This window comes from Chiloscyllium plagiosum, unplaced genomic scaffold, assembly GCF_037043375.1.
Source record: "Chiloscyllium plagiosum isolate Xiang-an unplaced genomic scaffold, Cpla_swu_hap1 HiC_scaffold_24, whole genome shotgun sequence".
Classification (NCBI taxonomy): domain Eukaryota; kingdom Metazoa; phylum Chordata; class Chondrichthyes; order Orectolobiformes; family Hemiscylliidae; genus Chiloscyllium; species Chiloscyllium plagiosum.
In genome coordinates this window covers 59,640,025-59,653,299 of record NW_028270162.1, presented here as the reverse complement: position 1 = coordinate 59,653,299, position 13,275 = coordinate 59,640,025, and the positions used below count along the sequence as shown (strand labels likewise).

General features: G+C 45.6%; 1 protein-coding gene across 1 annotated transcript in view; it reads left to right on the top strand.

The window, feature by feature from the left end:
• The first annotated feature begins 950 nt into the window (after positions 1 to 950).
• The window catches only part of crkl (CRK like proto-oncogene, adaptor protein), a 67,304-nt gene continuing 54,979 nt past the window's right edge, over positions 951 to 13,275 (top strand). Inside the window, exon 1 of the mRNA XM_043716149.2 lies at positions 951 to 1,885. Coding sequence (XP_043572084.1) covers positions 1,052 to 1,885 — 834 coding nt within the window. The 5' untranslated portion in view covers positions 951 to 1,051. The remainder of the gene's footprint in view (positions 1,886 to 13,275) is intronic.

The following is a 13,275-nucleotide window of genomic DNA, read 5'->3' as shown; positions in this document are numbered from 1 at the left end:
ATATGAATAGGAAGGGTTTGGAGGGATATGGGCCGGGTGCTGGCAGGTGGGACTAGATTGGGTTGGGATGTCTGGTCGGCATGGACGGGTTGGACCGTGCTGTACATCTCTTTGACTCTATGCTGGAATCCAAGGTGGACAAGCAGGAGGCTGGAAGAACCAGGGCAGCATCAGGAGCTGGAGAAGGCTGTAATCCTCCCTCAGAAAGTGGTTGAGGCAAATACACATTTGGCGAGGAAGGGGTGGGGGCAACTGGGGCTAGCTGAGTGGGCAGCATGGACCAGTTCGGGCCGAAGGGAAGGGGAATGCTCTTTCCATCCTGGATGAGGGAGAATGGAGAGAGGGACAGGGAATGAGAGACAATCTCCTTCACCCTCCCGCCAAAAGGAACCCGCATGACGTGACCAATGGCGTCACAGCGCCTCGCCGGCATGCTCAATGACATCACAGGGCCTCCTCGGCGTGCGCGCTGACGTAATGGCGTCGCCACGTCGTACGGATGACGTCACCACGTCTCCTAGGCGTACCCGCCGACGTCACCGCTCCTCCCCTCCAACCCCCTCCCTCGTCTCCCCGGGGCTCGGGTTCGGCCGCCGCCATCTTGCTCAGGGTACAGCGGAAGGCGGGCGGACGGACACAGAGAGAGCGGGAACCACATCCACCGAGAGAGGGAGAGAGAGTTGATAACGGGGCGGCGGCGGCCATGAGGAGAAAGCGGCTGTGAGGCCCCTCTCCCCACACACGGAGAGTCGGCGAGTGGTTTCCGAACAGGAGGAGGAGGAGGAGGTGGGGGGGGGTGTGTGAGGTGAGCCGAGGCCGGCCCCTCTGTGACCCACCGCCCGGCCCCTCTGTGACCCACCGCCCGGCCCCTCTGTGACCCACCGCCCGGCCCCTCTGTGACCCACCGCCCGGCCCGGCCCCTCTGTGACCCACCGCCCGGCCCGGCCCGGCCCCTGGTACCGGGGACTGCAGCCCGGGCTGTGAGTGTCCGGACGCTGGGGGGTTTGGGGATAGGGTAGGCGGCGGCGGCGGGTGGGGGGGTAGTTTGGCCATGGCCGCCGCCAAGTTCGAGTCTCACGACCGGGCGAGCTGGTACTTCGGTCCGCTGAGCCGGCCGGAAGCGCAGGCCAAGCTGCTGGGCCAGCGGCACGGCACCTTCCTGGTGAGGGACAGCAGCACCTGCCCGGGCGACTACGTGCTGTCGGTGTCCGAGAACTCCAAGGTGTCGCACTACATCATCAACAGCCTGCCGGGCAAGTTCAAGATCGGCGACCAGGAGTTCGACAACCTGCCGGGCCTGCTCGAGTTCTACAAGATCCACTACCTGGACACCACCACCCTGATCGAGCCGGCCTCCCGGGCCCCCGGACCGGCCCCGGCCCCGGCCTCGCTGCCGGCCCCGCTGCCGGCCAAAGGCCCCGGCGCCGAGGAGAGCGCCGAGTACGTGCGGACACTGTACGACTTCCCGGGCAACGACGTGGAGGACCTGCCCTTCAAGAAGGGCGAGCTGCTGGTCATCGTGGAGAAGCCCGAGGAGCAGTGGTGGAGCGCCCGCAACAAGGACGGCCGCCTCGGCATGATCCCGGTGCCCTACGTCGAGGTGGTGGTCAAGTCGCAGCCCCAGCCCCAGGCGCCGCAGCCCCAGCCGCAGCCGCCGCCGAGCCTCCAGGCCCAGGGCCAGCAACAGCAGCAGGCGGCCGCCTACCGTAACTCCAGCAGCTACGGCATCCCCGAGCCCGCGCACGCTTACGCCCAGCCCCAGACCAGCAGTCCCCTGCCCACCGGCACCAACCCGCTGCCCAGCACCCAGAACGGACCCATCTATGCCCGGGCCATCCAGAAGCGGGTCCCCTGCGCCTATGACAAGACGGCCTTGGCCTTGGAGGTAAGACCTGGCCGTTTATGTGGGTGGACGGAAGCACCTCAGATTAATCCCGCATGGAGGTTTCACTCCTTTCAACCGTTTGTGTTATCTTTCCCTCTCTCCCTGGGACCGCAGAGAAGGTGGAATTATTTACATTTGTGGCGGAGAAGGTCACTGAGGAGATAAGGGAGGAACCGTTTCCACAGCTTTTAAGGCAAAGAAACCTTTCGGGGACGCGTGCAGCGAGTTGTAATTTGAAACTCTCACCCTGAAAGGAAGCAGTTTGATTAGTAATTTTACAGAGTGAATTTTGAACATAACCTGGGCAAAAATGTAGGTGGTGGGGCAAATTGCTGTTCTTCCACAGTGGCACAAGTACCATGGGGTGAGCGTAAGTTATTGCTAGATGTGACTACCTGTTATTTTTGAAGATGTTTGCAAGTTAACATATGAACTGACTCCTGTGAATAAAAGTAAACTATAAGCAGCAGTTCCGGAAAGATGTGGGTGGTGAGTGAAGCTAAATGTGAAATCAGCCAAGAAAATAGCGCAGGACGTGTATTCTAAATTATTTGCCAAAAACTGGAATGATCTGTCAGGAGATGGTTTGAGAATCACAGACCATTCAGAAAGAGTCTGGCCTGGGGATTATTAAGACAATTTGGTGAATAGCTTGGGGAAAAAGTGTTTCTGTCGCAAACATCAAACTACAGATGATGACTTACTTTGAATAAAATGTACCAGAAAAGCAACAGCTCTTTAAAAAGTACTCATTCCACAGCTATAAAATCTAAAAAAAAGGTAAAATAAGGAAAGCAATATATTTGACCTGCATTGTGTGGGTCAAGCTGGATGGTGTTCTTGTCTCTTGTTTCCCTATTTTAAAAAAACACTTTGAACTTCAAAAAATTATCTTTCATTTCAAAGATCTCTTTAATCTTAAGTCTGCATAGCAGCTATTACTTTGTACTTGTAAGCTGTGTGAAAGATTGAGCACAACTTTGTGGTGGCTGGTCATGACCCACCCAATTGGCTTGCTCTATCTCACTGCGTGGTCAGTGGCAGCCTCCAATGGAGCTATATGTCTGTATTGACACTCCTCTGGTGTAAGAGATTCGAAGATTGAAATAACAGCCATCAAATATACTTTTGATTCATTGCTGGTTGGATATTCAAAGCTAACACTGGTTTTGTGATGTTTGCTGAAAATGTGTTGCTGGTAAAGCACAGCAGGTCAGGCAGCATCCATGGAACAGGAGAATCGACGTTTCGGGCATAAGCCCTTCTTCAGGAATAAGGAAAGTGTGTCCAGCAGGCTAAGATAAAAGGTAGGGAGGAGGGACCTGGGGGAGGGGCGTCGGAAATGCGATAGGTGGAAAGAGGTCAAGGTGAGGGTGATAGGTCAGAGTGGGGTGGGGGCGGAGAGGTCAGGAAGAAGATTGTAGGTTAGGAGGGCGGTGTTGAGTTCGAGGGATTTGACTGAGACAAGGTGGGGGGAGGGGAAATGAGGAAACTGGTGAAATCCGAGTTCATCCCTTGTGGTTGGAGGGTTCCCAGGCGGAAGATGAGGCGCTCTTCCTCCAACCGTGGTGTTGTTGTGGTCCGACAGTGGAGGAGTCCAAAGACCTGCATATCCTTGGTGGAATGGGAGGGGGAGTTGAAGTGTTGGGCCACAGGGTGGTTGGGTTGGTTGGTCCGGGTGTCCCAGAGGTGTTCTCTGAAGCGCTCTGCAAGTGGAGGTTAGGTTGGTGGGGGGGGTGTGGATCTGACGAGGGAGTCACGGAGGGAATGGTCTTTACGGAACGCTGATAGGGGAGGGGAGGGAAATATATCCCTGGTGGTGGGGTCCGTTTGAGGGTGGCGGAAATGACGGTGGATGATACGTTGTATGTGGGGATTAGAACAGGACAGAACCCCACTGGTCCTCACCAACCACCACACCAATCTCCACATACAGCGTATCATCCGCTGTCATTTCCGCCACCTCCAAACGGACCCCACCACCAGGGATATATTTCCCTCCCCTCCCCTATCAGCGTTCCGCAAAGACCATTCCCTCCGTGACTCCCTCGTCAGATCCACACACCCCACCAACCCAACCTCCACTCCCGGCACCTTCTGCTGCAACCACAGGAGGTGTAAGACGTGCGCCCACACCTCCCCCCTCACTTCCCTCCAAGGCCCCAAAGGAAACTTCCATATCCGCCACAGATTCACCTGCACCTCCACACACATCATCTATTGCATCCGCTGCACCCGATGTGGCCTCCTCTATATTGGGGAGACAGGCCGCCTACTTGCAGAGCGCTTCAGAGAACACCTCTGGGACACCCGGACCAACCAACCCAACCACCCTGTGGCCCAACACTTCAACTCCCCCTCCCATTCCACCAAGGATATGCAGGTCTTTGGACTCCTCCACTGTCGGACCGCAACAACACCACGGTTGGAGGAAGAGCGCCTCATCTTCCGCCTGGGAACCCTCCAACCACAAGGGATGAACTCGGATTTCACCAGTTTCCTCATTTCCCCTCCCCCCACCTTGTCTCAGTCAAATCCCTCGAACTCAACACCGCCCTTCTAACCTACAATCTTCTTCCTGACCTCTCCGCCCCCACCCCACTCTGACCTATCACCCTCACCTTGACCTCTTTCCACCTATCACATTTCCGACGCCCCTCCCCCAGGTCCCTCCTCCCTACCTTTTATCTTAGCCTGCTGGACACACTTTCCTTATTCCTGAAGAAGGGCTTATGCCCGAAACGTCGATTCTCCTGTTCCATGGATGCTGCCTGACCTGCTGTGCTTTACCAGCAACACATTTTCAGCTCTGATCTCCAGCATCTGCAGTCCTCACTTTCTCCTTTTGTGATGTTTGAAGAGCCTATTGCGAGAGAGAATGAGTTACTGAGTCTGTTACCAGTAGAAATAGTAACAAGGAAGGGAAGAAGTTACAATCCACTGAGGGTGAATTGTAGACAGCTTTAGAATGATTATTGTAGAGGCTGATTGCAAATTGACATTCAGTATTCCTATCCTCTAAAAGCTGGAAGTGTATGTTGTCAATCTATGATAGCCAGGATTGTTCTTGGGACTGAAAGTATGGATTTGTGGGTAGGCAATGGTCACTTCAAGAAGATCACTTCAGCTCTAATCTGGAGTTTTCTAATATACTGGAATTCAGCAGTTAGTCAACTTGGCCAATGTATACCTTCCATTTGAAACTGCCTAGTCATTTCCCAATTCTTCCATGTATTTTCTTCAGTTTTGAGCATTGGTATTGTCGTAAGAATCCACAGTTTAATTCTGAGTTATTGAACTAATGGCACACCAGCGATACTGCAATGAATATGGCAGAAAGATATAGTGATTACAATTGTCTTTGCAGTTCAAAGAACTTGATATGTTAAAATTCAATCATACTGACAATTGTTCATGCGTTACTTGCATTGCTCAGTTAATCCGGCTATTTAAAAACAGAACCTAAGAATATCTAAAGGGTTCTGGTCAGCCTGATTGCTCTTCCTTCAATTCTGATCATTTTAATGTTGACTTTATTGCTGGCTTTGTATGGGGGTAGCCTCACCAGTTGAAGTCATTGCCTTGTATTTCTCACAGTAACAGATTTTCTTTCTGCCCTCTGAAGTTATATCCTCATGTTTCTTTGAAGGTCACTTTTCAAACAGAAATGTAAAGAAATTAAGTTTGATCTAGATTGTTTTTAATTGGCTGACTTTTTAAATTGCCCTGGGCTTATGGGAATCGGGAGTAGATCATGCAGTTTCTAATTCTAAAGGACGAAGTTTGTACTTGCTGGACCCATAACAAAAGCTCAATACTGAGTACTTGTCACATTCTTCACCAAGGGACAGCCGACAGTGACGTATGCTGGAAGAGGAATGTGGGTCATTGAGTTTGTATTTATAAAATAATTTAAATTGGATTGATTAGAACAGGAGTAGGTCGCTCAGTCCCTTGAGTTGTTACCTATTAAGTGGGATCATGGCAATGGTGATTTAATTCCATTATATAAGCCTGAAATAAGTAATCCAGATAGTGCTATCGCAATGCTAGCTGCTGGAAAAGTGTGCGTCACTCAGTACCAATAGAGAGTAGAGTTTGCAGATCAAATTAGACAGCAAAGATTACAAAGTTAGTGCACATTGGGAAGTTAGCTGAGTGAAGCTTCAGTTGAGTTTGGAACTGAATTCATTGCGGGTGGTTGATTACTTTGCCATTTGAAGATGTTCTAAGTTCTGTGATCTGTTTCAAATATTGAAATACATGTACTGTGTCAATATTCTAACAGGTTGTATTAAGCACACTCCAGCTTGGGTCACTGAGGATGTCTTGTTGCTTGCCATCCAATCAGAATTCAGAGAGCGAACAATTCCACAATTTTAAATCTCAATCAAGTTTTTAGAATCCATTTTGAAGAAATCTCTAGGGTTTTATACCAGTGAATTCTAATCAATATCGACGCATTAATCCCTGACCTGTGTGAAGCTTAAACTCCACGAGGGCACTGGGTTGTGATCTGAGCCTTTCCGAATCAAGTTAAGGATAGTGTGAGATTAAAAGATGAGGCTAATAATGTGACAGATGTGTAGGAAGACTGAAGATTGGGAGTGTACTAGAAATCTGCAAAGGACAAGGAAATTGATAACGTCTGTATGATGCAGGGTTTTTTAAAACTCTCAAGAGATTTTATAAACATAAAAAGGAGAGTTATTAAAATCAATGTTTGTAACTTAGAAAGACATTGGGAAAATCATGGGGATTGAGGAACTGAGAACAAATATTTTCTGCTTTCATAATGGTAGCCAAATTACATATCAGAAATAAATGGCAACCAAGGTAGTAAGAACATTGAGGAACATAAGGCAGTTAATATCAACCAAGTAAAAATATGGAGCAACGTAAGGGACATAAGTCCACCTGATGTTTTAAGAGAATTGCTACAGAGATAACATGTTCTTTGTGCAGTCATATCCAAATAACTCTGATAATCAAATATATTTTGCTTTTCTACTCCTGCTGCTCACACTTTCCCACTTTGTTTATCTGCCAACTTGTTGCTCACTCACTGAACCTGTCTATATATCTGTGGCCTTTTTTGTGTCCTCCTCACAGCTTGCATTCCCTCCTAGCTTTGTATTGTGCGCAAGTGTGGATGGGTTATTCTCTGAAAGTTTCTGATGAAATATCTCGGACTGGAAAAGTGAACTATTAATTCTCCCTAGATACTGCTTAACCTGTGAGTATTTCCAGCATTTTTAAAATTACGTTGCGCTCCACTATTCAGAGCTTCAATATCTAAGTCCCCAGCATAGATCCTTGTGACACTGCACAAACCATGGTCTGCAAACTTAAATGCCTTATTTATTGTTTCCTCTTAATATCTTTGTTGACACACCTCTCCAATCTGGAATGCTTGAGTCAGTTCTGTGTTTGGGGATTTTCTGCTTTATAGCATCCTAACTATAAATGTGTTAATGGGTAACCACGAGGTGTAAATATTTACCTGAAACCTATGAATGAGCAAGCATAAAACAGTAATGAATATTGTTTTGTTTATCCAATTCCATGTCTTTTGGAAATCTAGGAATACTGCATTTAAATTTCACTTTTATAACATTGTGTGATTTCACTTTTATAACATTATGTTGGCATTGTTTGATAATATTTTCGGAGTAAAGCTGTTAAAACTGCAATAGATTCCAGCACATCTCTTGATAGCTGTCGGGCAAACTAGCTGTTTTCTCTCTTTCCTTTCTTGAATGGTGGTGTGACATTTGCTAACTTTGAATTCACTGGAGCCATTATAGGGTATAGGAAATTTTGGAAAATCCTTTCTATCTTTGTAACAGCTTCCTTAAAAAATATCAGGTGGGGTTTTGTCCCAGGTGTTAGTCTCTTAAGTTGCTCCATATTCTTTTCTTCGTTGAGGAGCCCAAGGTAATTAATATTAATGTTATTAACTTCTTGATTGCCATCTATTACTGGTATGTAATCTGTTTTCCATAATGACAACTTGTTCAACACCTCTCTCATTTCCTCATTCTCCATTTCTCCATTCTCTAGTTATGTTACCAACATTTACTTTCCTTTTATTATATTAGCAAAATCTCTTAAAAGGGGAAAAAGTGTCTGTATTATGCAGGTTATATCAAATTCTTCATTGTGCTTTGTTAGTTTCTAATACACCCAATCTTTGGTCTTCCTACTGTTTCTTGTTTACTTCATTTTTTAATCTCATACCATCTCGAACTTTGAGGTACCCATCGAATTTTCTAATCCACCTGGTTCTAGGCTCCGATCACAATTCAGTGGTTCTCGCCTTCGTGATTCTGTTGTATAATTTGAACTTTAACCCACCAACTCCCTCAACATCCTTGTTAACTCTGTTATGGTTTGTGTGCTATTCATGGATCCATTCCCTCCTCTTTCAAGTTAATCTTCAGCCACAAAGCAATATTTGTACTTGATAGACAACATACCCTTCAGAGCTTTCTGTTCTGTATTTATCCCCCTCATTGCACAAGTGCCTTCACTGTTGCTACTATGTTCCTATTTCATTTATTTGTTTTTGTCGGTGCCCATTCAGTTTACCCATCCACTCCTGCAGTTTTTGTTCTCATACACACAATTTGCAAGTTCCTTGTATGTCCTGGTCAAAGTCCAGGACTGAAGATCCTCCAACACTACCTGCAGTATCCCTGTAAAGACAGACACTAGAGTGATTGTAATGAAAAATAAAGAGATAGCAGAGAGATTCGATGAGTACTTTGTTTCTGCTTTGACAGTAGAAGAGCAAAATACATTCTGGAAATGATTGGGAACCATGTGTATAGCAAGAGTGAGGAGCTTTAAGAAATTAGCATTTAAGGAAGGAACAGTGCTGAAGAAAATATTTAATTAGAAATTGATCGATCTGCTGGCTTGTGGCCTGAATGGATAGAATTAAAGTGCAGTGCCTACTCAGGGAAGGATGCAGAAGGAAAAACTTGTAACAATAAACAAGGTTGTTCTGTTCTTAATTATCAGACACACAGTATAGGGCATTTTCCCCTCATTGTATGATACCCTGCATCCAGTCACATTTATGAAAGGAATGACATTTGATAAATCTTGGTTGAAGTTCAAAGTAGAAAATGTGTTGCTGGAAAAGCGCAACAGGTCAGGCAGCATCCAAGGAGCAGGAGAATCGACATTTCGGGCATGAGCTCTTCTTCAGGAATGAAGTTCAAAGTAGCAGAGTAGATGAGAAACTAGTAGATGCATTGCATTTGATTTTTGAATGGTGTTTGATAAAGCGCAATGCAAGTGGTTATTGGATAGTGTCAGGGCTCATGGGCTGGAGATTGGTTAGAGAATGGAAACAGATCAAGAATAACTCTGATCGTTTTGGTTAGTAATCTTTAGAGGAGTCAGATTGGACTGGAAATGCTATCTCTGATTTTCTCCAAACACTGCTGCCTGACTGGAGTTTTTCTACCATTTTCTGTTTTTATTTTTGACAGTTGCTTTTATTTGTTTATCCAGTTCTGTTTCTACTCCGTCTTCTCTGCCTTCGGCCTGCCCCAAAGATAGAAATTTAAGGCAGGTAGTTAATGTTATAAGGTCAGTTTGGATCTTGATGTATTTTGACTGCTGCAAGTATAGCATGTGCTGTGATAGAATTCTGTCTCCTCTTCCCGTTGTGTGGTTGAAATCTTGGCAAATGGCCTACCCCAAGCCATTGTTCATTCACTTGTACAAAATTTGGGTAGGAGATAGCAATTAAGAATGAATGACGCAATCATGCTGGGCTGTGAATGCTTTCTTGTCCTTCAGCTGTTACAGGAGTTATGTTCGGATTTTGGGGAGGGGAACAGTTTTGAACCAAGAAGATTGCTGAAGAAGTGCTTCCTCATGCAGTGAATACTTGGCTCAATTTTCTTAATGGCTTCCGCCTTCCAGTCAGTGCAACAGTTTAACTATGTAATTCAAATATCTGTGCCAGTACAAATTGGAATGTAGCCAATCTTATGTTGGGACACAGTGCTTTTAAAATGGTTTTGTTTTGAAGTGCAATAGAACGTTGTTTGAAATGGTATGTCTCTGGGCACTTGGCATTCACAGTTGGTAATAGCATTTTCCCAGTTTGTCTTACTTCAAGTTGGTGATATGCTGGGGGTAGGCGCGTATTTCTCCAAATCCTGGATGTCCTCATCCTTATTGGGGTGTGTCTTTGTGAGTCTGTACATGTTCTTTAAATGTGTGCAAGTTAAGCACTCATAGCTCAACCTAGGTGGCTTTACTTTGTCTTGAGTTACTGATTAGTGGTCTGACTTATGATGCGTGGCTAACTTATTCTCTTTTCGCTGTTGTCATGCTCAAAGTCAAGTCAATGTTCCTTAGATTTGCAGGAGTGCAGATGTGGAGAGCTTGGTGCCATTGTGAGTGAGACTGTAGTCTTTTGCTATTGGCATCTATGAATCCAACAGATCAGGACCACAGAAACAGCATCGAAGATTGGCAGGCAAAAATGTAGGCCAAAAATGGTTCCCTTTGTCGAGGACATGGTTTGGGTGCAATCGGCTTATATTTGGTTGAAGGCCAAGGTAGCTGAAACAAAAGAGCTTTTTTTGAATGACAAAAGAGATGGAAAATAAGAATAAATGCCTATAAAAAGCACAGTTAAAATCTTACAATACCAGGTTACAGTCCAACCGGTTTATTTGGAAGTACGAGCTTTTGGAGTAGTGCTCCATCAGGTAGCTGTCGGGTAGATATTACTTGATGAAGGATCGGTGTTCTCAAAGCTAGCACTGTCAAATAAACCTGTTGGACACTAACCTGGTGTTGTGAGATTTTTCATTTTTGTCCACTCCAATCCAATACCAGTACCTCCACGTTATAAAAAGCACAAGCAATACCACCCAACCGTTTTGCTGTCAATCATCAGTGCAGTGATAGCAGGTGTCGTTGATAGTGCATTCAAGGCAAAAGAATGAACTGATCCATCAGTTTGAGTTCTGCCAGGGCTACACAGGTCCTGTTATGAGGGTTACTGTCTCAACCACCCTTACAGGCTGTGACTTCCACATTCCCATCACTGAGAGTGGGATAAAAGAATCCTCAGCTCCCCTCTCAACTTCATGCCCCTTCCGTTAAATCTATGCTCACTACTTGTTCATTCTTTTACCAAGGGGAAAGGTTTTTTTCCTGTCTATGCCCCTCGTGATTTTATACATCTCAATCATGTCCCCTCTCAGGCAGATTTGTATTTGCAGATACATTGTTTTACTCAAACAGCACACAATTTGTAGACATGTCAGTCAATGTGGCATTTTATAAATTCTTATTTTGGAAATAAAGCTAGTCCGGCTTCAGGTTAAGATACAGACTCTAAATAAGCCCTCACACCTAAAATGCGTTGTCTCACCTGAGATGTCACCTCTTTTATATTGATAAAACCTTACGTTATCTTGGGGCAGAGACTTGAAAAAAGTCTGGGATTTGCATATTAGTCAATCAAAGCCTGAACCTTCATTATAACCCATTAGAGATTCAACAGCCATCTTAGACTTGTTCAAACAAGTATGCTGTTTTGGAAAATGTAGGGGGTGATGGACTCTTAAGGGCACGTAGCACAAACAGCCAAGTTTATGGTGTTGAGACTAGCTCTAATGTAATGAGAGGTACGTTAGGTCTAGTCAGATGCACAGACAGAGGTTTCTGTGGCTGGCAGCAAGAAATTACAATGATGTGTTGACTCCTTGGTGCCAGGAGTAAGGCGATCTCAGAAAGAGTGCAGAATAATCTCAAAGGGGAGAGGTACCATTGGGAGGTCATTGTGCACACTGAAACTAACGACATAGGAAGGGAAAAGGATGGGATTCTGAAGAGAATTTAAAAAGGAGATCCTCGAGGGTAGTAATGTCTGGATTACTCCCAGTGCTACAAGATAGTGACGATAGAGATAGGAGGACAGAACAGATAAAGGTGCAGCTGAGGAGCTGGTGTGGGGAGAAGGGTTCACATTTTTGGATTATTAGAATCTCTTCTGGGATAGAACTGATCTTAACAAGGAGGAATTGCACCTCAATTAGGAGGGACCTAAGACAGAGAACCTCGATTATCCAAATACCAATTATTGGATTATCCGAAGGAGATCTCGAGGTCCTGACAGAAACGTTACGTCAAAGACGTGTTTCCAACAGTGATTGCGTCTTTTGTTTACTTTGATTAAACAGGCACCGTGTCCAAATGACTGACCTCCCTCTCCCCACACTTTCCCTGGAGTTCTACAGAGTGGTGTACCCTAAAACCCCCCTTCCCCCACATCATCTCTCCAACGTTGTCCTGTACAGGGCAAACATTGAATCTGTCAAAAAGTTGCAGTGAAAAGTTGTGTGTATGCGTGCTATTTGGAGACTTACCCCACAAAGGCTGCCCTGGAGAGGGGGTGGATGTTTACAGGATTGGGGGCGGTGTTGCACACTGTGTGCTGCCACAGTCTCCTGAATGAGGAGCAGATTTTAAAAACTCTGAGCCCCAGAGGAAAGGCATTTAATTGATTAACTGAATAATTGATTATCCGAACAAAATAGTGCCCGTCCATCCCATTTGGATAATTGAGGTTCCCCTGTGTATTGGAGATTTGCTACAGTTGCTCAGGAGGATTTAAACTAATAAGGAGCATAAGGGGAGGGGTGGACCCAAGGAGATCAATCTGAGACTGGTACAGTTGGGAAAAGGAGCAAGTCAAACAGTAAAAGCAGGCAGAGACAAAGCAGAGAATGAGGTAAGACTGATAAGTTAAACTGCATTTATTTCAATGCAAGAGGCTTAACAGGGAAAGCTGAACTCAGGGCAGGCTTAGGAACATGGGACTGGGATATCCTAGCAATTACAGAAATGTGGCGCAGGGGTGGCAGGATAGGCGACTTGGTGTTCTGGAATACAAATGCTGTGGGGAAGATAAAAGAGGAAGGGGAGTGGTGTCTTTGATTAGGGATAACATTACGGCTGTACTTCGGATATTGCAGTACAGTGAAGGTATGCAAATTTACATTAGCACCTAAAAAGGAACTTATGGTTGATTTTGTTATTGTGGAATCAAGGAATTGAGTCCTTAAGTGCTTAGTGCAGTCCACTTGATATGATTCACCTTCACGTTTAATGCTGGTTTTTAAACTGCAGATGAGGCATGATGGAACTCCTGTTGTCACCAGAATTAAATTGGTGTTAGTATGTAATGAAAAAAAAGGTGTACCTCAATATGCAGCTCAGTTCAAAGTGTATTAATCTTAATCTTGTATCAATTCAAGTCAACATACGTAGTTCTCTGGGGTGAACAAATGCCTACAATCACAACCCTCTGAAGTCATGAATTCTATCAAACCTGAATGTTTACTGCTTTA